Raw genomic sequence first — 26662 nt, forward strand, 5'->3', positions numbered from 1 at the left:
GGTTTCAAACCCTTGGTGAGTTAGGGACTTCCCCTGCATGCAAAGACGAGCTCCAGGCAGATTGAGCGGATGAGACCAATAACAGGTTCAACAGTCAAGAAGGCAGGTTTTTTGAAGTGAGGGTCAGGTCAGGTCAGGTAGCCAGCCCATCTAGGAGAAGGAAAACTCTGATCCTCAACCTCAGCTGCCTTGCGGGATATCTTCAGGAGAAGAAAAGGCTAAGGAGTAAAGCCTACACAAATCAGGAGCAGAGTCCCTAAGATGGTTGGATGGTGCCTTGTACACTTCTTTCCAGCAACTCCTGCAGCCAAACTGGTGCCAAACGTATTGCTCTCCTTTCCTTTGGATCACATCAGTAAGGCCAAGGGGGCGGGGCTTGTTGTCTGGGCAGCCAGGGCCCCCCATATACACTGCCCAGGCTTGCTCTTTGCGGAGGTCACTTTGGTGCTGCTAACATAGCGGTTTGACCTCGCCGTTGGAGGCACACTCCATTTTCTCTTGAGATAGACGGATGCCAACGACAACTCATCTAATTCTGAGATGAATTAGGGGATGTGGGAAGCTTCCTAAATTAGCATCATTAACAAGGGATGGCCTAGGAAAGATAGGCTAAAGAAGCCTCCCTGTATTTTCACAACCCTTACTAGAGCAAGTGGCTCACTAGTCATGCTCTCCACTCCAGGAGTCCTCATCAGAGGAGGAAATAACACTCGTGGAAGGGAACTATATGGAGCAAGAGGTGGAGTTAGGTATCAGCAAGGCCAAACCAGGCCAGTCAAGCCTTACAGCATTCCAGCTGCCACCATATCTGATAGACTGATAGCTGAGCCACTTCCAAGCCTGAAGGACCACAGGCACATGAGGGTACAAGACCTGGCAGTGCTCTTGACCTTAGACTGTGGACCTTGGACCTTAGTCTCTGGTTCATCCCATAAGTGTGCTCTGACTCCTGACATCCTTATCTCCTGAAGCAAGGAAAAGTGTAAGGGGCTCCCCCCCCTGTTTTTGGCTCTGGGTGGTCCTTTTTTGCTCCAACTCTGCCCATTATGGGCATGCAGGCCATGACACAATCTGCTGAGGGCATGTAGCTAGCGGTGGTAGGTTCCCTTCCTTGGGCTGGAGAATCATTTAATTGGCTGAGCCGCCACTTGCAGCCTAAAGCAACACAACACAGGCACACTTCTGCCTCAGACATGGCAGTAACACAGTCCCGTGAGTCAATATAGTTTCGCTTTATTCCTTATGAAGGCGAAATGGAAGAGGCTGAATGGTTTGTTGCAGTGGTTACATGGGGAAAAGGAGGAGAAGGAGAAGGAGGACCTCTTGACAGAGGAGACCTCTTTTCAAGCCTGCTGCATAAATGGGAACAGGTGGATTGCTCAGTAATGCAAAGGAAGGACAAAAAAAAATCACAGAAAAATGACAATGGGGAGGGAAACCAGCTTTTTTTTAAAAAAAGGCATAGGAATGGGAGGATAAAATTATAACGGAAAAGAATAAAATGGGAGAAAATACCAAAGGAACATGTTACAGCCACTTGCACAAGGCTTCATGTGTAAACAGTGAAGGTTGAACCAGGGGCAATCCTGTGGGTGTCTGGCAGAAGCTGACAGGAGCAAGGAGGAGAACGTTATGCTGCCTGTGGGTTGTTGATGCGCCCCATGAAGACTGGGAACCCATTATCCCTCATCACTGCAACAAGGAAGGGCTGAGACACTTCAAAGATATTGGCTGTGCGTGCCAGGGAGACAACTGTGGCAGCCGCTGCTTCCACTCCTTCCTCGCTGATTTCCAGCACAGCCCTGTGGTGAGCACTGGACACGGCCAATTCTTTATCCGTGGAGATCTCACACAGATCGGCATCATAGAAAAAGCCAAAATCTGAAAGAGAAGGTTGGATTAAATGCATAAAGATAATATCGGATGAAACCTAAACTCTCTTCTCCTTTGGCTGAAAATAGGTTTCAAAGCAGAGCTACGGGGGAAGAGAACCCTGTACATGCCTGCAAACACTGTAGTATTTCCAAGGCAATGCTTTCCCACAATTAGCTAGAGGTAGAATTAAAATGGAGGTGCCATATAGCAGTCAATAGTGTTATATTAACCAGCAGTGCCCTTCCCCAAGGAAAAGATCTTCTTATAATGTTGACTTAGAAGTATTTCCCAGTCAGCCAAAGTCACTAGCAACATTAATTTAAAGCTTCCCTTTTGCAGGTTTAGCCCAATTTATTTCTTCTTGTTTTAGCATGGGTAGGGAATTAGTGATGCATGTCTCCTGAATTAGCCAGATTCTGTTTGTGTGTGTGTGTGCGCGCGCACGTGAGAGAGAATTGGTTTCCTTCAGTTATTACTTTCCCCTCTTATTTCTTTATTAGCACCACATCACTATTTCACACACACAAACACAGAACACCCCAAGAGGAAAAGACGTTGGCTAATCTAGAAGCAGACACAAGAATCTTTAAAAGGCATCGTGCTTTGCTTAGCCACACCGGATAGGTTGGCACAGCAATTCTTTTACAGCAAATAAATGGTAGTAAATCAGGCCTGTGGGGAGAAAAAAGGACAGAAGGACAATACTGTTAATACTGGAATACATTGAGGTTGGTGGCTTCCAGCTGAGGCATTTATTGTGCAATAACTAAGCCCTGTGAACTCATGTTTAATGGAGGGCTCATATGACATGGTTATTGTCCTGTAAATCACCACCCATGTTTTCCCAGTGCTGCTTCCATCTGTTTTTCTTATCCCAAGAAATCTAGTTTGGGGAGAAGGCCCATGCAGCCAGTCCTGCTCTGTGAACAATGCTGTGAAATAGGCTTCTTCGTGGGCTTGAGTGAATTAAATATACTGGTGACAGGGTGGTGGAGTGTGGGGGTTAGCATTTCTTTCTATCACTGACACAACCTATCCTTCATGCTGAAAAGGAGCAATGCTTCTTTGCCTTTAGCTCATTTCTCCTCTCTCCAGCTTTATTTTTCTTACCCATCTCCCCAATTATGTTCATGAGGTTCTGGGAAGTGTCCGCCTTGAATCTGGGTAGGTAGACCACGGTAGGCTTGAAATGGGTGCTTTCCAGCTTGGTCATCACTGACTTGAAGACAACTGCACTGAGGCGCTCCTCCACCTCGGTGAGATTTTGAGTTATGGAGCGGGGCATGATTATGACCAGGCTCATGTTGTTAGACAGCTGTAGTCGGCCAACCTAGCAAATTAAACACCATCAGTCTCCTGCCTTTCTCCCATATTCTCATGCACCCTGCTTTAGAGGAGCGCCCCATTTTTCCAATGCTGTATTGGTCGAAACACAAGATTCCCCACACTGTTAAAATGAGATCTCTTTGAAACTATATCTATGTACTGTAAGTATCTGGTATGGTCCAGTGCTTTTTACAATCTAAAAAAACCCACACAAAACCAGATGCAGCTTCTGAACTCTTCTCACAATGAACAACTCACTGGCCAACCAGCAACACTTGTTGAGAAGGGTGTGAGATCCTTTTACAAAAATGGCTGAAGTTAACAGCCAGATGCACTGACCCATTGCACCACCTGGAGAGTGACCCCATGGACCCAAGATCCAGGTTTGGGGCAAGTATCCCAGCAGATATTTAAAATCACAAAATATGAAGCAAAATAAAGCATGGGAAAATAGGCTGCTGGACCTTTAAAATATGCCCCTCCAAATGAGTTCCAAAATGTAGTCTTAAAAGTTTCTTCCCAAAGTTCCCCTTTCCCCCCAGCAGAGGAAAAGACCACATGTTTGGCAAGGTAAAAAAATTTATTTACTTACGAACTCTCCAAAGGTCAGATTCATGAGCTTCAGAAAAGTCGCACAGGCAGTAAAGCTTAGCTTAGTTACACAGTGGTGAAAGTTCCTAAATTATTGGTATAAAAACTCAAGAGTGGCTTGGCTGGTGAGAGCCATGCAGCTAAGCTGGAGCAACCAGCTCAAACCTCTTCACATGTGGCAGGGACAATAGACTTGCTTACCTATTTCCTGCCAAGGCAAGGGGAAATGACCTAGAAGAAACCTGGTAGGACTGCTTCCCTTCATGCATTGACTTAAGCACGTTGCTTATATTAGACTGGCTATCCCACACTTAGGTTTTCTACAAACCAGAATTGGGGAGAAACTGTGGCTCATATTCAGACCAATATGGTATAGCTCTAATTTGCTGCTTTCCATTTTTCATCCTCCTCCCCCCTCTCCCATTTATATTTGGAAAAGAAGAAAGGGTTTTGTGTGGGCTCAACAGAGCAAAGTTAACACACACACACAAATCATAAAACGGTTATTTATATAAGGAACACTAAGCCTGTTTGGTGTTCATTCTCCTGTTGGATATGGGGTGCATGTTTTGTATTTTGGTGACTTTTTGGATGACTGCAATATATTTGTTCTGTATTGTTTTAATTGTTATTTGATTGAACTGTATTTTTGTGTTTTATTTTCTGTTCTACAAATTGCTATGGGACTTCCACCAGCTGTGAGAAGCAATTGACAAACCAAACTAGCCTAAGTCTTTACAGATGTGGCCCAGTTCAACAGCAGGAGCAACTGTTCAAGGAGAAACCCAAGACAGGCACAAGATAGCCAAGCTGGTGGGACCACCAAAGAACAGGAATGCCTTAGGAGCTGAGGGTATAAGGGCATCCCTGCACTGCAAGTTTCAACAAGTGTGAAACCAGTTTAAGAAACATGGAAACTGTAGTTTTGCTAGGAACAAAAGCAATTCTTACCACCTTAGAACTGCAGTTCCCAAGGTTCTTGGATGGGAGTGCTAAACATTAAGCCAAGCTGATACTAGTTTTTGCTTCTATAGGTATGTTCATTGCATTAATAATTAATTTTTTAATATATTGCTTTCTTTGCTGCAAGCCATCCTTACTAGAGTGTATGAACCAGGTCTTAGAAATTGAAAAGGTAAGCCTCTCCCAATCCCCAAAGGCATTACCTTAGCCTGCAGGCTGTAGTCAATGAAGGAGGCCATTGGGTATTTCTTACTCATCATCATTTGAACATTGATGGGAGCTAAGCCTGGGCGGTAGAATTTTGCCTTCCTTGTGTCTTTCTCTACAAACATTTCCTTCCACTTGGCTGAAAAGATGAAGAGCTTGGATCAGCTTATTGAGGCATAAACACCAGAAGAGCTCTGCTTGAATCCAACTAAAAAGTACACATTCCACATTGGCCAACCATAGGCCTACAGGAAGCCTCACAAGCACGACATAAAGGCATTATGCCTAGTGGCTATCATCACCACCACCAGCACCATTTATATGCTGCTTTTTCCCAGACTGAGGTTTACAGTTAAAACTACACAAACACAAATATTCTATCCCCATGTCTTGTGGCAGTGAGTTCCACAGCTTAACTATGGGCTTTTTGTCTTTCCCGAGTTTCCTGCTAAGAGGTTTTGTTGGATGACCACATGTCTAGTATCATGAGAATCCACCCTATCATCAGGTTGCAGAGTAAGTTATGCATTTTTGAAGACTGAAAGAAAAAGACACCACACTTCATATTTAATTAACCCACAATCTAAACTTGCACCTGTAAGGGTAATGCTAAAGAAAGTCCCTGAACTTTCCTACTCACTCCTCTTTATACGTTTCACAAACTGGCATTGATGAAGCACAGTTCTGTCCCTACTAGAATCTCAGCTTGCCTGTCCCAGCCAATTACTGGCTGCTTCCAGAAGGGATTTGTGCTCTCCAACCACCATTGTTCCTAATTGTTATGGAGCAGGGAGGATCTGCACTACTTCTCCCCATATATATATATATATATATATATATATATATATATATATATAACAGTATTCCCTCTCTAGCTAGTATGTATACAGTGAGGATTCTGGTTGCAGGAGTGTCAAGAGCCCAGCATGTCTACATCCTTTGTGGAAGGCCAACCATTGTGTGCGATAAGGGCGGATAAGTCATTTGCCCTGCATCATATTCCTATTGCTGGCTTCATTGCCTTCCACTTGTGGAGAGACCTCTCTACCAGTGGAGGCTCCCTGTGCACTTAAGAAGCCTAGAAGATGGGGGCTATATGTAGCCCATCATCTTTCCCATCAGTCACACTTGTATTGAGTGTGGGCTTTGTATTTCTATATCATATATATCAATTTTTGTTGGGACAAGTCAACTGATGGGAGGTCTCTTGAAATTTAAAGTGATATAAAAGCTCAATAATGGTGGAACCTCGAGACAGGAATTGAGTGCCAAACTGGCTTTGGGTGAGCAGTCTCTCTGGATCAGACGTTGGGGGACAGAAGGCCCTAGAGCCTTCCTACTTACAGTAGAAGTAGACAGCATTAAGGAGTATCATCTTGGCATCAGAATCCAGCTCATTCACAATCTTCTTGATCTTCTTGTTAGTACTTTGGCTCACCCAACTGTTGATGTCTGCCACATCCTGGTTGCTGTTATTAGTAAGGTGAGCCAATTTGGTTTTATAGAACATCCTTGTCAGGTTGCGGAAATCATTTTCCAAGGGGAGAGCTGCTCATGAAGAAAAAACCAGAGACAGAAAAATACTCCCTTGAGACATACTTCTTGCTCTTGTGGGTTATCTAAACGCCAGGTATTTACAGAGTTGGCTCTCATGGCTGTGGAACACATGAACATTTTCAGTAGTGGCAGGTATGGTGGTTTTGCAGAGCTGCCTTCCTGGCATCCCTGCTGCTGCTTATCTTGATGGGGTTTGGGTGCAGGGCAGTAGTGGGGTCAAGGGTGGCCTCACTGTTGCAACTGCATTGTCACAACCTCCAATGGTCATGCTGGTGCACATGTGCTGCCCCAATCTTGCAACCCTACCTCACCCTGCTAAGTAGTGATCAGGGCTGTCTTAAGCATATGCAACGCTGGGGTGCAAAAATCCGCCCGGCACCCCCTGCCTTCTGGACGGAGTTGCTGTGGCCAGAGCTCGGTCAGATGTTGGGTGTTGGCAACAAGGAGGGGGGTTACAAATCAAATCAAATGGCCAGGGACTCCGCCGAGCCGATTTCTTTGTCGCCTGCATTGCCCTCCCTGCTCACATGTTGCCCTCCGTCTCCAGCAAGGCACCTAAAATTTGGGAGGCAGAGAAAGGGAAGGAGGGAAGTTAAGGCTGGCGGCTGCTGGGCACCCAAGTGGCAAGCCTCTGCAGGCGGCTTGTGAAAGCCTGTTCGGGGACCCAGAGCACCCGCTCACTTTGGTCCCGTGGCGCCGCAGCACCTTAAGACTTTGATGATGACTCTGCCATCAGACACTGGGCAGGAGGGTTGGGGTGGAGAGCCACCCGCAACAGAAGAGCCCGCCTCGGTGCTCCGACCAACGGGTGGACTCTTCCCTGGACTCGACTCTCGGGCCCCGGACACTCGACCTGGCACCCCTGAGAGCCCAGCACCTGGGTGCCCCGCACCCCTAGCACTTATGGGTAAGACGGCCCTGGTAGCGATGCCAGTGCCAGGTGAGCAGCTCTGCCCTACCACACATGCCCCTTCTGAACATGTTCCCACCATGTTTTCACAGGTCAGTCAGCCATACATTTAAAAGGCATAAATTGGTAGTTCAAAACCATAACTAATTTAAATATGAAGTTCTATGCTCATGGATTTTTTTTAAAGGTTCGTGTGAGTGGGGGTATTACATAGGAATTGGCTAGCCATATAATTTCCTGTAGCTAAAATCTGGTCAAGAGCAGCAGGTATTAACTAGGATCCTGCTTACAGATCCATCTATTACAACCTCCTGGTCTCATGAATGTTCATTATTTCTGCTCTACCGCCGTACTTCATATTGCAGGGTTGAGGTGTGCATCAGGACAGACTCAAATCAAGCTTATTAGCACTGCAGTAGGGAGATGCTTTAGCCCAGAGACTGGTAATCACAAGAGATTGAATATCTGGTGTAAACAGTTTGGGTAATTCAGCTGTTAAAAATACGGTTAAAGGACCCCTGGACAGTTAAGCCCAGTCAAAGGCAACTATGGGATGTGGCGCTCATCTCTCTTTTCAGGCTGAGGGAGGTGGTGTTTCCAGGTCATGTGGCCAGCATGACTAAACCACTTCCGGCACAACAGGACACCCTGACGAGTGCCAGAGCCCATGGAAACGCCATTTACCTTCCTGCTGCAGCAGTACCTATTTATCTATTTGCACTGGTGTGCTTTCGAACTGCTAGGTTGGCAGAAGCTGGGACAGAGCAACAGGAGCTAACCACTGTCAAGCGGATTCAAACCACCAACCTTCTGATCAGCAAGTCAAAGAGGCTCAGTGGTTTAGACCACATCACCACCTGCATCAGCTATAATCCATAAATGGAAATATGGAGAACATTTCAGCTATGTTCCACAACTATAAAACCAATTTCCACAGATGTTTTCTGTTTTGAAACACACAGTGTCAGTGTGAATAAGATCTTACCTGAAAGAAGATGGTGCGTGGGAAAAGACGGTGTATGGGAATCTTGAACCTGGTAGTTTACTCACCTGGTTGGAAAAACATTGCATTGGCGGAGGTCAAGGCCTCTGATTTCTGGAGACTCTCTAGTGCTCTATGGACACATGTGAATCCTTCAGGATAAAAGAGCAGCCTCTCAAGACGGTCCTTGGTTTGATTGCAGGTGCCTGGATGGCAAAGACAGGGTTGTGAGGAGCAGGTATCTGTCGGGGCATAGGCCATGGCTTCCCTTAGTTTGGTGAGGAATTTATTAAGGAGTGAGTGACAACCTGCCCCACAACACCAACAGGACCAAGAAGAGAGCAGGGTGACTCAAGGGAAAGTGGGGTGCTGACCATTGGTTATGTCCCCTCTAGCTCTGACCTGTCACTGACCCGAGGAAGCCTTTGCCAAGCTGTGCTGAGCTGAGGCATTCATTGTTGCTTTTTGTCATACACACTGGCACTTTTGGTTTGAGTGATGGAGCAGGTAAGGAGGAAAGTGGGTACAATGAATTGAATAAATGATAATATATGAGGGGCTGGAGGTCCACCAGGTGAAGCTGAGAAGGAAAGGACATGCTGAAGCTCTGGGAACACCATTTAGGGAAATAATAATAATATTAAATCATGTGGCTGGCATGCGCTGCAGTTGCTCCTTACCAGAGGAGCAATCATGCTGTACTTTATACATCTTGATATATGCCCATTTTTCTACACAGAGATTATTTCCATGCAGGAAAACAAATTATCAGATGCAGAGGTCTTAAGACTGAAGTGATGATGTGCACACCTGAAGGTAGGTATGGCCTTACCCAGCAATAGGTTGGAGAGCATCACTGCGACACTGAAGGGTGAAAAGATCAAGTTAGAGCCAGGCATCTCATGTAGGATTGCTGCTTTATAGAACTCCACAGAAAATTCAGTTAGAGCCTCAAACAACTTCTTTTCATCCTCTGTAGTGGCACGAGCGCACGTGGCCCATGGATTAATGCGTGGCTGGCACTGTTTGGATGTGCAAGGGGTACTTGCCGTTGCCTCTGCTGTTGTTGGTATCCTTGTGGCTGGCTCTGTTGTGTTTGTGGTCCCAGCAGGCATCTCTGGGTCATCCAGACATTCCTTGACACCAACCTCAGAGACTCTTGACTGTTTACATTCATTGCCCTCTGGTCCCCCATCTCTTTTGTTAGATGCAACTTCCAAATGAGTAGCTTCCTTTTGCTCATGGCTCCCTTCGTTTTCTCTCTCGCCTCCTTCTTCCAGCTTCACTGTAGCATTATCTTCATTCTCAACTGGAATCCCCTGTCAAATAGTGTTAGCAATATACCATAATAGATGATGATTTAAAAATGCCATTTCAAATACTGCTTGATATATAAAAATATGTCTAAGAGGTATACAGGAAGCTAAAACAACAACAAATGTGACAAAAATACACAATGCAATATTAATACAAATTACTAATAAATCTATTCTTCCCTTCTTTTGACACAGCTCCCCACCCAATGCCTCTCAGCTTCCTGACTCTTACCCAGGACTCCACCCATCCACCCTCACTCTCACCCAGGGCCCAAACAAACTCACAAATCACCCCCAAAATCTCCCCCAAAAGAGGGTTTATCACCCCCCTAGTTCCACCCTCTAAGGTTGCTTTTACTGGCAGGCACCAGGGTTGATGGAGCTGCCACACGCTGCCCACAGCTGTGTAGCTTGGTTCAACTCTATACAAAATGTGTTCGAAATCACTATTGTACTGTTACACGCTATTTCAATCTCTGAGCGGAGGGCCATTCTAGGCATTCCAGGGTGGGTGCTTGCCCAGGTTTTGGTTTCCTTGGAATGAAGGCCAGCAGAGTGTAAGATGGGGCAGGGGGAGGGGCTCACAGCATTAACTCCCTAACTGATCTTGCTTCCTCATTAGGTTCCCAGGTGAGCCCCAGAGCCCAGCACCATCTGAAACATGTCTCTGTCTCTCTACCTTCTTGCTCAGCTCACACACAACTACTCTTCCATTATTCTTCTAACTACCAGCCCGGTGGGAAAGGAAAAGGCCCATCCATTTGCCCTAGGCAGCGAGCAGCTTCTTTGGTAATACTAATGAGTGTACTTCAGCTAAGGCCATTATCTTACACTTGGCTAGTTAGAACAGAACAGCTTGGACTACTGCAATGCACTCTGTGTGGGGCTACCTTTGAAGGTGACCCGGAAACTGCAATTAATCCAGAATGCGGCAGCTAGACTGGGGACTGGGAGTGGCATAACACCAGTCCTGAGAGATCTGCATTGGCTCCCAGAACGTATCCAAGCACAATTCAAAGTGTTGGTGCTGACCTTTAAAGCCCTAAACGGCCTCGGTCCAGTATACCTGAAGGAGCGTCTCCACCCCCATCATTCATCCTGGACACTGAGGTTCTGTGCCAAGGGCCTTCTGGCGGTTCCCTCACTGCGAGAAGCCAAGTTACAGGGAACCAGGCAGAAGGCCTTCTCGGTAGTGGCACGCCCTCCCACCAGATGTCAAAGAGAAAAACAACTACCAAACTTTGCCCTGTTTAGGGAAGCTTTTAATGTTTGATGTATTTCTGTATTTTAATATTAGGTTGGAAGCCACCCAAAGTGGCTGGGGAAGCCCAGCCAGATGGGTGGGTATAAATAATAAATAATAATAATAATAATAATAATAATAATAATAATAATAATTATATCAGAGCTAACCCTTAATGGAATGGATACAGGACCCCAGGAGTTGGAAGGGACTAAAGGCATCACACACACACACCCAACTCACAACAATACTTAGACCATAAATCAATGTTCTTTTGGGTGTTGCAATTAATAAATGTGCTTCTTATTCAAATAGAAATAGAGTCTGGATCAGCTCTAGCAGCCAGGGCACTCTTGTCTTTTGTTGGAGATTGTGGTGGAGGAGTTGTATATCAGAGCTACCCCAGAGGTACCTTAATCATGCTCATGGCATTTAGATTAATTACTGAAAAGATATGTAAGAGTACAGCTGAGAGAGACTAGAAAGCTGAGTGTTAAAATTCAATAACTAAGGTACAAATCTCTAATGCAAAGCAAAAAATTAAAAATAAATCCCGATTAGCATTCTCAGACAACAACTAAAATCTAAACTAAACAGGGAGCAAAGGTGAAAGAAGTAATTCCCAGCAAAAGGCCACTTCCAAATATTCATAGGATTAATAGTCACACCTGAGAGTCCTGAAGGTTAAGGATCTTGCTGTGGGGGCGCCATGTTCCGGTTTCCTTGTTGTTGCTGCTTCTTGTGACCCGGGTTGGCTCTTCCGTAACCTCAGGACCCTGAAACGAAGGACAATGTGCTTGAGGTTGCAGTGGATCGCTTGATGAAGATGTCTGCCGAAAGTTCGGCAGCTGTGAAAAAGGGGGAAATTCCATGCTGGGGATCATTAGGAAATGAAATGAAAATAAAAATGTTTATAGCACAATGCCATTATAGAAATCTGTTGTTTGACTTCATTTGGAATACCATGTACAGTTCTGGTCCCCTCGCCTCGAAAAGGATACTGTTGACTTGGAAAAAGTTCAGAAAAGGGCAACTGAAATGATAAAGGAGATGGAGTGACTCCAGTCTGAAGAAACATTGCAGCTTCCAGGACTTTTTAGTTTGGAGAAAAGGCGAGTAAGAGGTAGCATGATAGAAGTTTATAATATTATTATGCATGGTATGGAGAAATATTTCTTTCTCTCTCTGGTAACACTAGAACTTGTAGACATATAGCCAAGCTGAATGTTGGCAGATTCAGGGTAGATAAAAGAAAGTACTTTTTCATTACGGAATTTGCTCCTGCAGTGTCCTGGACTTCACTGCTGGATGATGAACTTGAACTTGGACTCAGAATGCATAAAACTGAGTGGAAGGAAAGCAAAGTTTTAAAAAACACAGCAGATGAATTACACGGCTAAGAATGAGCTGAGATTATCCAAGGAGAGACACCCGCCCCCATCTTCTTTTTGAAAACAGGGTAAGCATAGCCCTTAGGGCGGAAAGCAGCACACATCTCAGGACTAGGCAAGCAAATGGGAATTCCTCCAAGTGAGTTGGACCTGTGAGGTTTGTTCATGCTGGCACTGGTGTCTCCATGTGCTGGGAGATGGAGGTGGAGTCAGTGCTGGCTCAGTATCCAACTTACTGTAAGGACCTCCCCAGAAGGCAGAGTTTTCTAACTGACAGGAGGAGGTGACAGTGGCTACACTTTAGGGAGTTCATGACTAGAGGTGTCTGATAACACAGGGGTGTAACACTTCTCTGTCAACCTGTTTGGACTCTTCCCAGGATCCAGCTCCTGACTCTCTTGATCACTGAAAAGACACAACTAAAGAACTACCGTCCCATCTCCCTCTTAAATGTGGATTATAAAATCTTTGCAGACATTTTAGCTAATAGACTTAAAAAAGTGTTAGCTGAAGTAATACATAAGGACCAGGCAGGCTTTCTTCCAGGCAGACACTTATCTGACAACACAAGGAATATAATTGACATTCTGGAGTTGTTGCAAATGAATATCAATACGAAAGCAGTGTTAGTTTTTATTGATGCGGAGAAAGCCTTTGATAATATTTCTTGGAGCTTTATGAAGAAAAATCTTAAAGGGATGGGAGTGGGACAGGGGTTCGAAAATGGTATAGGAGCAATCTATTCAGAACAAAAAGCAAAACTGATTGTAAATAATGTGGTGACTGAAAATTTTATGATAGAAAAAGGAACACGTCAGGGCTGCCCTATCTCTCCATTATTATTTATTTCGGTCCTGGAGGTGCTGCTGAATATGATTAGAAGGGACCGGTCCATTAAAGGAATTCAGGTCGGAGCCAAACAATATAAATTGAAAGCCTTCGCAGATGATTTGGTTTTGACTGTACAGGAGCCGGAATCTAGTATGAAAAGAGCTTTGGAATTGATTAAAGAATTTGGTCATGTGGCAGGATTTAGATTAAATAAGTCAAAAACTAAAGTATTAGAGAAGAATTTAACTCCAATAGAAAAGGACAGGTTTCAGAATGAAACAGGTTTAACTGTGGTTAAGAAGGTGAAATACCTAGGGATTAATATGACTGCGAAAAATTTGAATTTATTCAAAGACAATTATGAGAAATGTTGGTCAGAAGTTAAAAAAGATTTAGAAATTTGGTCTAACTTGAAGCTTTCCTTGTTGGGTCGAATCGCAGCTATAAAGATGAATGTTTTGCCAAAAATGTTATTTTTGTTCCAATCTTTGCAAATTTTGGACAAGATGGATTGTTTCAAGAAGTGGCAGAGAGATATTTCTAGATTTGTCTGGCAGGGCAAGAAACCTAGAATAAAGTTTAAAATTTTAACTGATGTAAAAGAAAGAGGTGGATTTGCCCTGCCAGACCTTAAATTGTACTATGAATCAGCAGCATTCTGCTGGTTAAAAGACTGGCTGCTTCTTGAGAACACGGACATTCTGGATTTAGAAGGTTTCAATAATGTTTTTGGGTGGCATGCATATTTGTGGTACGACAAGGTTAAAGCACATAAGGCATTTAAAAACCATATTGTCAGGAAAGCTCTGTTTAATGTCTGGACAAGATATAAAGATTTGTTGGAAAGTAAAACCCCAAGGTGGTTGTCACCTATGGAAGCTAAGTCTCAGAAAAAGCTCAATATGGAGGCCAAATGGCCAAAATATTGGGAAATTTTGGAATAAGAAGGTGACAGACTGAAACTGCAGAGTTTTGAGAAATTAAAAGACAAAGTGCGAGACTGGCTTCATTATTATCAAATAAGAGAGGCCTACAATTTGGATAAAAAAATTGGCTTCCAGGTGGAGAAATCAAAATTGGAAACAGAACTGTTAGAACCGAAAACTAAGAATTTGTCAAAGATGTATAACTTGCTGTTGAAATGGAATACACAGGATGAAACAGTCAAATCAGCGATGATTAAATGGGCGCAGGACATAGGTCATAACATTATGTTTGCTGACTGGGAGCAGTTGTGGACCACCGGTGTGAAGTTTACGGCATGCACTGCCTTAAAGGAAAATATTATGAAAATGATTTATAGGTGGTACATGACCCCAGTCAAGCTTGCAAAAATTTATCACCTGCCTGACAACAAGTGCTGGAAATGTAAAGAAGCTGAGGGAACATTCTTTCACCTTTGGTGGACATGCCCAAGGGTTAAGGCTTACTGGGAAATGATATATAATGAACTGAAGAAGGTATTTAAATTTACCTTTCCCAAGAAACCAGAGGCCTTCCTTTTGGGCATAGTTGGCCAACGGGTGCCAAAGAAAGACAGAACATTTTTTATGTATGCAACAACAGCAGCAAGAATACTTCTTGCCAAGTACTGGAAGACACAAGATTTTCCCACCGTGGAAGAATGGCAGATGCAAGTGATTGACTACATGCAGATGGCTGAAATGACTGGCAGAATTCGGGACCAGGGAGAAGAACTGATGGAACAAGACTGGAAAAAGTTTAAGGACTATTTACAAAAATATTGCAAAATGTTTGAGTGTTAAAATGATGTGGGAAGTGAAGGTAACAGGGCATGTGGGATTTGGTTAAACGCGAATGAAAAGAAGAATTTCAAAAAGGAGAAGGGGGCTATGAACAGATTAAAATTATGTCTTAGTATATAAGATGAGGAATGCGCTAAGATAACGAAAACTTGGGACATAATAATTGGTAAAACATAATTGTAAGTATGGTATGAAATAAAGGATTTGAACTTGCTGAATTAAAGCGGAATAAAGAGGAACACAAAAAAGGGAGATGTGAGGAGGTCAAGACAGAGGGATATGGAATTCTGTAATTGTTTAAAGTGGATTTTTCTTTTTTATATTTTTCTTTTTTCCTATATATTTTGTTTTTTTTGTTTCTTCTGTGGGCTTTAATCAATGGAATGATCTATATGAAATGATGAACTTTTTGTTTTGTAAAACTCCAATAAATATTTATTTAAAAATAATAATAAAGGACCTAATTCCCATTCTAATCCAGATTAACAAGCACACCTGTCTGAAGATATTCCAGGGCCAATTCCATCCGCCATTGTTTGTGGTCTGAGTCTGCTCAGGTCCGTCATTCTCAGCTTCTCTTATGCTCTTTTCTGGCACCCCCTTGTTGCAAGAAGTCACAGAGAAATACAGTAAATCCCCATTAGGAAAGTCTTTGTTCTCTTGGGAACAAGGGGTTAAGGATAAAGGACCTAATTTTTATTCTAATCCAGATTAACAAGCACACCTGTCTGAAGATATTCCAGGGCCAATTCCATCCGCCATTGTTTGTGGTCTGAGTCTGCTCAGGTCCGTCATTCTCAGCTTCTCTTACGCTCTTTTCTGGCACCCCCTTGTTGCAAGAAGTCACAGAGAAATACAGTAAATCCCCATTAGGAAAGTCTTTGTTCTCTTGGGAACAAGGGGTTAAGGATAAAGGACCTAATTTTTATTCTAATCCAGATTAACAAGCACACCTGTCTGAAGATATTCCAGGGCCAATTCCATCCGCCATTGTTTGTGGTCTGAGTCTGCTCAGGTCCGTCATTCTCAGCTTCTCTTACGCTCTTTTCTGGCACCCCCTTGTTGCAAGAAGTCACAGAGAAATACAGTAAATCCCCATTAGGAAAGTCTTTGTTCTCTTGGGAACAAGGGGTTAAGGATAAAGGACCTAATTTTTATTCTAATCCAGATTAACAAGCACACCTGTCTGAAGATATTCCAGGGCCAATTCCATCCGCCATTGTTTGTGGTCTGAGTCTGCTCAGGTCCGTCATTCTCAGCTTCTCTTACGCTCTTTTCTGGCACCCCCTTGTTGCAAGAAGTCACGGAGAAATAAATCCCCATTAGGAAAGTCTTTGTTCTCTGGTTTATCATGACCAACAAATGTGCTTCATTCTTTTAATCAGAAACTGTGTTGGGTTCTAGAGCAGGTGGACAAATAATTGCACTGAAAAGGTGGGAGAAACTGGGTGACTTGAGGAAGGGCTCAGGTAGGGTGAGGGAGGTGAAACTGGAGCCTCAAGAGGTGGCAGGGCTGACAGACGGGGGACAGCGATCAAGAGAGTCAGGAGCTAGATCCTGGTTAAGTTTCAAGTGGTTGTCGGAGTGGTGTCCTCCCCCTGAGATATTGGATACGTCTAGTCAGGCACCTCCTAAAGAGCTGCTGCTGCCAGCTTTTCCCATCATTCCTGTCTGTAAAGACACTCCTTAGGGGAGATGCCTGAGAGTACATCAGATACTGAAACTGCACTCCTGCACCAAGGACATAGAGGTGCTGGCGCCAACATGAACAAATATCACAAGCCCAGCCCATTCGCAAAAGTTCTTGTTTGTTTGCCCAGAGCAGAAAGGACTGTCGTTGTCCGTGCTAAGGTTTGGGCCTTCCCCAGTCTTCAAAAGGAAGAAGGAGGAGACACTGAGCTTGTTGGATTGATGGCTCAGCTCACACTTAGGAGCACTGGACTGCATCTTTGCCATACCAGCCTCGCCACCACCTGCCCCCTTCCACTATCCCTTCTGGCATGTAGCAGTGGTGTGGGAGACTGGAGCTCATGTGAGTGCCGCCATCCCATTCTGCTGCCCACAACTGAATTTAACAGAGATTGGCAGCTAAAATTCAAATGTGTTTATTTGGACTAGTAGTCCAAACATGTGGCATCATATATGATGTTGGATGCGGGGCAGGTAAAGACATGGCTGGGCCAAAAGGGGATTGTCACCTGTTAACCCCGTGCAAAAGACCTGGATGCAGTGGAGTTTGTGATGTCAGGTGATGGACAGGTAGGCAGGCCCACTGGATAACTTGTTATTTACCCTGACAAATATGACGAAGGAATTAAATATATTCAAGATGTCATTGAAAGCATGCAGCTATCTGAGATGGGGTAAGCCCAGGAGATGACAACATACACAGCCTTCCTCTCTTTCTCATGTACACAGATGAGGCTCATACCACATCATAACACGCCCCCCCTCCCAATCTTTCTCTCTCTCTTTCAATACTAAATGCAGGAGAATTAACAAGGAAGTAGTACTGCTGTCCTCATGTCCTACTTTTAAGGTTGCCAGATGGCTTTGGCTGTCCACAACCACACACACACACACACACACACACACACACACACACACAGAACATTGGACTAGACTGAGACAAGTGTCCAAGACCACAAAGCAAATACAAGGCAGAGGTTAGATCTGAGTCCTAAATACCAAACCACATATTTGACCCTGAATTTGATACTGCAACCCAAAAGCACCCATTTCACAGAAGGCAAACTGATGGTGCTTAGAGACAAGTAGCCTGCCCAAGAACCTGAGTGCAAAGCAGAGGTTGGGTCAGAGACCCCAAAACACCCAACCACTCTTGAATCCTACATGTTTCTGCTGCAAGGGGACACCCAGGTCACAGAAGCACTGATGGTGCTTGGAGACAAGTAACCTTCCCGAGAGACTACAATGCAAAAAAATGAGATCTGAGTACCCAAACACTCCTCTGACCACACATTTTCCTGCCTCAGCATAACACCCACAACACTGAAGGCAGGCCAGCTAACTTCCCATTCATATCAGTGCTACTTCAGTGAATTTACTTACCATCAATTACCCACCCTGATGACCCTTCAGTTGATTAATTTGCAATTAATTTCTGACCCCAATTCTGCCCTAGAGGAGCCCCTCTCTAATTAACCCTCAATGTCCTCCATTCCCCACTGCCTCAAAAGAAAGCAAAATCTGAATCTTGGGCTTATTTTCCTGCCCAGGCAACAGAGCCCAGTTCTCCTTGCCTCCTACTTGAAAGGAGAAACTTGGATGGGAGAAGGATCTTGGGAAGGCAGGTGCTGTCCACTCAGTGTTCCACCAGCCAGGCTGCCTTGTATTTCCTTCACATACGTTCCTCCTCATTGCAGCACTGAGGTTGCCAATGGAGCCTTAAAATAATATGGCTTTAAAAATAACCCCAAACCTGAGCATGTGCATGTTGATTTTTATAGAGTTTGGAGGGCCCTTTCAAGAGGCATAAAGGTGCCAAAACTCTGGGAGCAGGGAGCACCACCCGTTCTCCAGAAGCCACTGAAAGACTCCCATAGCTTTGCTGCTCTCATTGGCTTCAGCATCCCATGTGTTAAAATAAGCAGGACAAGGAAATGGTTCAGTACTGCAATCTGAATGTGGATCCTAAACTGTCCTGGGGCCCTGCTGGACACACCTGTAGCAGCGACAGATTCCCACAACAGGCTATAGGTTTTGAGAGTTAGTTGTTCCAAATGCAACTTGAAAACCAGGAAGTAACACTGGTAATGTTAGGTAAGGTGTGAACCAGGAATCTCCCAGTCTGCATCTTGGCATGACTCCAGCTCTCCTTGGGACTGATATGTGTCCAGGTCAGAAGCCCTCTGCAACCAGTAGAAGGACTATAACCAAAACAAAGTAGTGCAGGCCAGGCAGGTGGGGGAGGCAAGGGCCAGGTAGAATGCATTTCAAAGGTGCAGCTTTGTCCTGCATGTTAGATTTCTAAAGGAGAACTAACAGTACTTCCCATTACCCTCCTCTTCCTGAACATATTCTCTCTAAAGCAAGTCCTCCGCACTTTGAGGAGAATGAACTTTCAAATAAGCATGCTGTGGATCATTTAGGACAGGGGTGGACAATATTTTACCAAGGGCCACATTTCCTCAGAGAGTAAACTGTCTGGGGTTTCTACATGTCAGTGGGGGGGGGGGACTGAAGCTGACAGTGGGCAGGATTAGAGCCCAAAGTGGGCATTCTATACCCTTTTAAAACATGGGGTGTTTTTTGGGGGGTTATTGGGCTGTTGTTTTTATTTTGATTATATATTTTGTGGTTTTACATTCTGATTTTGTTCTGTGAATCGCCCTGAGACCTCGGGTATAGGGTGGTATATAAATTCAATAAATAAATTAAAATAAATAACACAGCCATTGCCTCTTCCTGGCTTGCTGTTGTCTTTTGTAGGGATCTTTCTGAAGCTGGGGAGGAGTATGTAATAACAGAACAGCAGAGCTGGAAAGAAGGCCAGCTGAAGATACTTGGCTGCTTGGAACCGAACAACGAATGTTGTCTCCTCTCCTCCCCAAGTCAAGCTGCATAAATAACTACCCAAGACTGGGCAAGTTGTTTTGGCACCCGAGGCAGAACATCCCACAAGGAGCCCTCCCTTTCCTGGCATCAAAAATGCACTAATAAGTTGTTAAATAAATAAGCCCTCTCCTGCTTTTCATGGCACTCCAAACCACTCTGCCTAATATTAGGGAGCAGGGCTGGCCCTGACTGGAAGGTAACCTAAGATGTCATCTAGTCTGATCCCTTTCTGTGTTGCTTACACCTCTGCTACTCACCTGTGAGAAGCTTGGGATCAGAGTTGCGGCCAGGCCTAGGAGGATCAGCCAGATCTTCATGGTGGCAGAAATCCTGCCAAAGAAAGACACTTGAATTTACTCCCCAAAGAAGATGAATGCACTTGCTCCCTGCATGGGACTAACACAGTTCCTCACTGGAGAAATTTCTGAAGAATATCTGCTCCAGTCAGCTGCTTCCTCTCCTTGCCCCCCTTCTCTGGCTGCTTGCAGGCTCCTCTCTCCCATTTTTCGCAATCTCAGATCACGTGCCTAAAGAAAACATTAGATTCACGGACTTCAGGGGAATTCCAGTTCCCTAGTTTCCCTGGCTTGAGAGGAAATCATTAGAAGATGTGGTGAAATAAGAAAACCGTCAAAGGAAGGGAAGGCCAAGGACAGAAGTACTTCTCAAGTAGAAAAGAAAGAGTTCAAGAAATTACCTTCTCTGTGGGGAATTCTTCAAGCGATATGGCCCAACTGTTGTGACATATCTTATCTTATCTTATGAGTGGATCATGGGGGAGGGAAAAGGGGGTTTATTTATATCTCATTGGTTGGCTGCAGGCAGTAGTTAGTTAAAAATTAAGGATTAATTCTCTAAAAAATGAGAATTCCTGTAAATCATGAGGCAGGAATGGGAGCAGGCCAGCCTGAGGACTAAGAGGATTTTATTCATTTATGGTGGGAGTGAGCTAAGATGAAGGAACAATCGGTCACGGCTGCCGCATGCCAATATTATTAGAGAAATGTTTTAGGACAGGAGTCTTTTTAGATTGCTTCTTGTTTCTGTTCAATTATTGGAAAAACAAAATCTATTCATCAGACCCAGTGTCTGTGTATTTAATAATGGTTAGGATGCTATATGCCAGAAAATGGAAAGATAATCATAAATCTAATGAATTCAATTTGATAAGGAAATTTCAGGAGCAATTAGGTATAAATAAAGTTGGCTGTAATGATAGAAGTATAGAAGTCTTAGATGGTTCAAAGTTGGTTAAATAACATATTAAGAAGATATTAGAAATTTCAGGGAAGGGAGTTGATTTTAGGTATATATGATTAACCAGCTTCCCCAAGATGGTGGTCTAGGTTGTAGTCAGCAAGGCTTGACTCCTGTAGTGTAGCCTTCCTCAAACTGGTATAAACAGGGTAGCTACTTGAAACAGCTCCAAAAAATAGGAACTTCACCCCCCAAGTAAAAGGATAATATTTGTTTCAGATTTATATATGCTAATTATATGAGGAAGGAAGGTTATTGGTTTGTTTTTGTTTTTGTTTTGTTATGTATTTTGTGTTTTCATTTTGCATTTTTATGTTGGGAACTACCCTGCAGCCTTCAGATGTAGGGCAGTATACAAATTTAAAATAATAATAATAATAAACAACTGGTGCCGTCCTGACATTTTGTGTTGTCTGGATCTCATAGCAGCTGTAGTCCCCAAAATGTCTGGAGAGCACCAAGTTGGAAAAGCTTGCTATACGAGTATATTTGAGCTCTGCAAGTCACATACCCCACCTTTATGCCCAAGAGTAGTTGAAGAAAGTTAGGCCAGTGCAGACTCATGAGAAGACTTTGCTATAATAAAGATTTATTTGCAATGTTTGTAATAAGTGTATGTTTTGTGGATAGAATAATAGAATTATAGATCTCTGTACGCACAACAAACTTTTGCTTTCCCTGAGCTCTTTCTGTTCATACCTTCGTCGATGGGCTTCCATGCACAGCGCTATACAAATATGAGCTACCTCACCTCTTTGGTGATGGGAAACAGCTGTAGTTCAGTGGGAGAGCATCTGCTTCACGTGCTCCTCTGCTCCTTAAACACATGCACATCTGGTCTGCTCCTTTGGCTTTACTAGCAGAAACAAAGCAGAAGGTGTGTTGAAACTGAAAGTACATATTCATGCATTGTATAAAGTCCAGTCTCCTGGTTGCTGGAAATAGCATAGGTCTTTAGCTCCTGATTTCCCTGCCTGCCTGGAACACTCTGTGCTACTTACTTTGCCTTGTTGAGACTATGCTTCATGTTGGACCCCGCTCTATTTGGTAAGTATTTTGAGAAAACGGACTGAGATCGTAGCCCCTGAAGTCCCCCAGGAGCAATAGAGTATGTCCCTGCCCCATGGGCTGCAAAAAGAGCAACACTTGTTGCCATTAGCAACAAGATACCTCTGCCCAGGAGGGATGGCAACAACGGGAATACCAGCCTCAGCTGATGAATAGTATTTCATATTACAGGGGCCATTGGGGCCTTTTATGGTAAAAACTGGATCTAACAGCAAGTCTGGCCCACCAAGGGGAGAGCAACTCTGTCCAGAAACACTACATCAGACAAATCATTCACTGACAACACCTCCATCTTTTCTGCATTGAATATGAGTTTACTAGGCCTCATCCAGGCTCTAACTGAACCTAGGCACCAATTCAGCACTTCCACATGACTCCTCTGAATGTGGCAAAAAGGAGAAAAAGAGCTGAGTATCATCAACATACCAGCAACAACAGACAGACTCCAAATCAAGCTTTTAGCTCTTTCACAATATGTGATCTCATCTGTTTTTCTCCCCGCATTTGGCACAGAGGTATCATTTGGGGTGGTCAAAGAAACAGTTGTTGCTCACTCCTCCTCACAGTGAGATGGCAGCATGGCCCAAGTTTGGTTTCCTTGGGTGGGGAGAGAGCACTGGAAACTGGTGCCATTTTTGCAATATTTGCTTTACCTACAAATAATCAAGTTGAAGAATACATGAAGGCAATTGGCATGTGCAGTGGAAACTACCCTACTTCAGATCTCAAGAGAGAGATCCTGCCCCTCCAAAATATTTCTACTGGTTCCCAGCTTTTTGTCGTTTCACTGTGTCCTCAGGGACTACATTGTTAATGTGAAGTCCCATTTGTCTGGTACTCGGCGCATGCCCTGAAATTAAGTATCTATTTTGGCCCTGCTTTGAGAAGTGAGTGCAGCATTGTTGCAAATGAATCAGAGAAAGCAACATCAGAGAAAGTCAAGTCTCTTCTCACAGCAGAATCTGTGTGTGTTGTTTAGTCGTTTAGTCATGTCCAACTCTTCGTGACCCCATGGACCAGAGCACGCCAGGCACTCCTGTCTTCCACTGCCTCCCGCAGTTTGGTCAAACTCATGCTGGTAGCTTTGAGAACACTGTCCAACCATCTCATCCTCTGTCATCCCCTTCTCCTTGTGCCCTCCATCTTTCCCAACATCAGGGTCTTTTCCAGGGAGTCTTCTCTTCTCATGAGGTGGCCAAAGTATTGGAGCCTCAGCTTCAGGATCTGTCCTTCCAGTGAGCACTCAGGGCTGATTTCCTTCAGAATGGATAGGTTTGATCTTCTTGCAGTCTCAAGAAGAGTCCCGCCAAAAGAATCTGTGTAGTGAACTACAATTTAAATGCAAGCTGAATCAATCCCTGCTACCTTTGCCATAGCTAATACAAGTGACACCCTAATATATCCCTTAGTTTTAATGAAATATGTTCTCTGGGAAGCATCTGCTGTTGGCTGGGCAGCTTGGTCGCCAGATGTGGGCCAGGAGGAGTCACCAGAGCTGAGACATGGCATCTCCTTTTCAGTGTTAGGACTGAACCTTTGCAGGAAGGGCACATGTAAGACACATTTCCCTCGCCAGAACCACAGACACTTCTCACACATCACAGTTTAGAGGAGACAGAGCTAATAAATTCAAGAATTTCCAGATTTCAGCTGCTGCAGAATTTTCTAGAGATTAACCACTTCACCTTCAAAATAATAATGCTAGTATCAAGGATGCTTCTTATGTGTGTGCTTAATATAGTATTAATATTGAGCACTCTTTTTTAAAAAGTATGCTTAACACCATCACTTTTATTTTGAAGGAAAAGCAGCCGTGGGTCCCCTGATCTGGCCTGAACTCTGGATTTGTATCTGGGTTTCCAACTGACTTTCTCCCCTTGTTTGCACACACACACACACCGCCAAAAAAGTGCTGTTTCAGCACTTTAATGCTAAAAAGGAGACTTCACCTCCCGAATAAGATATGATGATGCTATGGGCTCACCCAGCTGCCAGCATTGCATCTTGAACTATGCAGGCAACCCAATGCACACTAGACACATAACGCAAGCTATTTCCATGGGCCATGCAAAAGGGGAAGTGACTGAGGTGGGCTCAGTGTGGACTACAAGTACTTGAGACGCTGAATGTAGGAATGCCATTCCTTCTCAGGCCAAGCTCCTTTGCCTTATACAGGTACAGGTTGGGCAAAATTTCAACAGGTCAGGCTCTTTCTTTTAATATTGTGTCAGCTCCATGGCAGGAAAAAACTGCTTCTCTGGAGCGTGTGTGGGGTGTGTTGGGAGTGTGGGTGGAGGGGTGAGAAACACACACTAAACAGCAAAGGTTTCCATGCAAAATATTCTGCAAGCAAGGCCTCTCTGACTCATCTTGTAGCTCTCTCAGAAACATCTCAAAAATGCAACCCACCCTTTGTCTAGGTGTGCCTTAAAGAAGCAAGCACACTTCCTGCAAAGAGCTTCCTGTGGCTGATGATGGGTGCCATTGTGACATTTCAACTATTAGGATAGTTTGGAGCCCATCGCAGCAGGTGATTAAGTTGGACTGGTGGTCAATTTGTCCAGTTTTCAAAACTTTGGCAGAATGTGTGGGATGCAGAACAGGACACTTGCGTTGCAAAGAATTGTTATCAAAAGCAGGCATTTAGTTCGGCGTCACCGTACTAATTAAAATATGAAGACAGAAGCCATTGTCAATGTGGCTGTACATATTTAGCACCAAGGTTGTGGTATTCCCTGCAAGCCCCTTGTTCTAGGTTGCCTTGCATAGGCACTGGGTACCTGGGGCCTTAGGTGTTCCAGCCCCTACAACATTCCCCATGAAGGGGCCAGGCACCCACAAATTTTTGTGCCACAAAATTTTGTGTGAGCACATGACGTGTGCATGCTGACATCAGGCATGCTGGCAGGCAGGCTGACATCAAATGCCTGCGTGTGTGCAGTGGGAGCACCCCTGGGAACATAGGGCTCCAGGGCCAAGCCAGTGGACCTGTTGCCCTGTACATTTTTTCCATCCAGAAGACTGTGCTGCCTGAGTTTTCTGGCATAAAGTAATAGGATTCTATGTGAGGGGCAGCACTGCCCACCATTCGGTGGACATAAAGGCTGTATACACACTCCCGTTTACTCTGCACTCAGTGAACTCCCTTGTGTGTACATATCTGTATGTGTTTTGTCGCCTGAGGCGACAAGGGCATGTGCGTCTGTGGCTGAGGATGACATATGGCTACTTGCCTCTCTAACAGAAACATCTGACTTATCCTTAGGGCAAATTGGAATGACTTACACAACCAAGAGACAGTATCTTTAGAAGGAACACCAGAGAAGTCCCATGACTTATCTGTAGAAGGAACACCAGAGAAGTCCCATGACTAAGGTCACGGTTGGGGACAGGTGGAGGTGTCTCCGCTGTGATTGTCCTTGCACAAAAGCATCTGGTGGGAAACAGGGATAGGGGCAGACAGACACACCAGTAAAGGAGGAAATGGAAGCACAAAAAGGGGAGAGCTTTTGACATGAGGTAATTGATCAGGTCAACTACAAGGATGGGAATGAAACCAATTTTTTTAGTCCCCGTTTTAGAACAAAATGTCAATGAGCAGAAAGAACATGCCCTTGACTTATAAGAAACTGGGATATCATCAGGCAGTCCCTCTATTCCTAATTAAATAAACTACAGTATAAGCTTACTTGCCCTGTCCTTATTTAACTTTGCTCTGCATTTCTGGGTCCAGGCTTTCCAGGTTTCATATCTGAGCATTTGTTTGTTTGTTTGTTTGTTTCCCTGTGAAGCACTGCACTTTACCGCTGAGTTGGAGCAAACATCAATCCATGGACCAAAATTGCCATTTGTTCTGATTCAGTGTTTAATAGCGGGTTTTCCTGGGGAAAGTGGTGGGGCAAAAAAGAAAGTGTTCAGACATGAACCAGGAAAATGAGGGCCTGTGCCTAGAAAGTGCAGGGCAAAATGTAAGTTTAGATGAGTCCTAGGCAGGAGTGGCAGTGACAGTAACAAGGTGGGAAACATATTGTCAGTGGTCTATGCTGCGGGGTGGGACAGTGGCCCCCACTGCCATACTTGTCTCCACTGCTCATGTCACTGCAGCATTTGTCAGTGAAGAAGGAATTGCTGTTCAGGACCGATTGGCTTTAAACAGTGATGTCTCAAGAAATATCTTTGTGACATGAAATATGCCCAGGCCTAGTGATGTTTTCCTTTTATTCTTGAGTGCTTGATAAAGTTGCACTAAAATGCAGAAGAAATTAATTTGCTATTTGTAGGACTGAGTGGAAAATTGGATTCAGTTTACATTTAAAGGGGACGCACTTTCCAAAGCAATTCCACAGCTATCCTTCAAAGTTCACACTTTTCTGAATTTTGCAATGTAGCTCTCCAGCCAAGTAACATGTGCAAAAATGCATATCCCAGGGCAAAGTGTGCATAAAAATGTGTGTAGTCATGAAAACAACACACAAAAATGCATAACGTAAGGGAACATTGCTTTAGAATAAAGTGCGTATGTTAGGCGACATTGCATACAAATGTGTATGTATGCTGGGGGAAATTAACACTAAAATGCTGAGTAACTTTCATTAGAACTTTTACACATGAATGTGAAGAACTGAAATTAAGACTGGAAAACGAGAAACTCAAATTGTCAGATTCTCCCATCCCTACTTATTTGTCCCTATTCACTTTGGGGGGAAATGTTGCCTAGCCGTTTCCCTCCATTCTTTTTGTTGCGGATATAATCAAAAGCATGTTGAAAATTTCACAGTTATGCAGTGCATCCCTATGAATG

At 44.1% G+C, this 26662-nt stretch overlaps 2 protein-coding genes across 8 annotated transcripts in view; one reads left to right on the forward strand and one right to left on the reverse strand.

Annotated features, from left to right (window-relative positions):
- The window catches only part of TIMM10 (translocase of inner mitochondrial membrane 10), a 238798-nt gene that overhangs the window by 173500 nt on the left and 38636 nt on the right, over positions 1-26662 (forward strand). The gene's annotated exons all lie outside the window — the stretch shown is intronic.
- Positions 1214-20332, reverse strand: SERPING1 (serpin family G member 1). Of its 5 annotated transcripts, XM_053398110.1 has the most exons (10): positions 20234-20332; positions 19794-19866; positions 15454-15558; positions 11639-11746; positions 9244-9730; positions 8480-8617; positions 6307-6510; positions 4959-5101; positions 2986-3205; positions 1214-1881 (listed from the first exon to the last, which is right to left on the reverse strand). In XM_053398110.1, exons 2-10 carry the CDS (start codon positions 19851-19853, stop codon positions 1631-1633), a joined length of 1716 nt encoding a protein of 571 aa, XP_053254085.1. In that variant the 5' UTR covers positions 19854-19866; positions 20234-20332; the 3' UTR covers positions 1214-1630. The 5 variants fall into 5 exon arrangements, with proteins under 5 accessions (XP_053254085.1, XP_053254076.1, XP_053254104.1 ...); XM_053398101.1 differs by lacking the exon at positions 20234-20332 and having other exon boundaries at positions 19794-20076; XM_053398129.1 differs by lacking the exons at positions 11639-11746; positions 20234-20332 and having other exon boundaries at positions 19794-20075.

The sequence above is a fragment of the Podarcis raffonei genome, chromosome 1 (genome assembly GCF_027172205.1).
Source record: "Podarcis raffonei isolate rPodRaf1 chromosome 1, rPodRaf1.pri, whole genome shotgun sequence".
Taxonomy (NCBI): domain Eukaryota; kingdom Metazoa; phylum Chordata; class Lepidosauria; order Squamata; family Lacertidae; genus Podarcis; species Podarcis raffonei.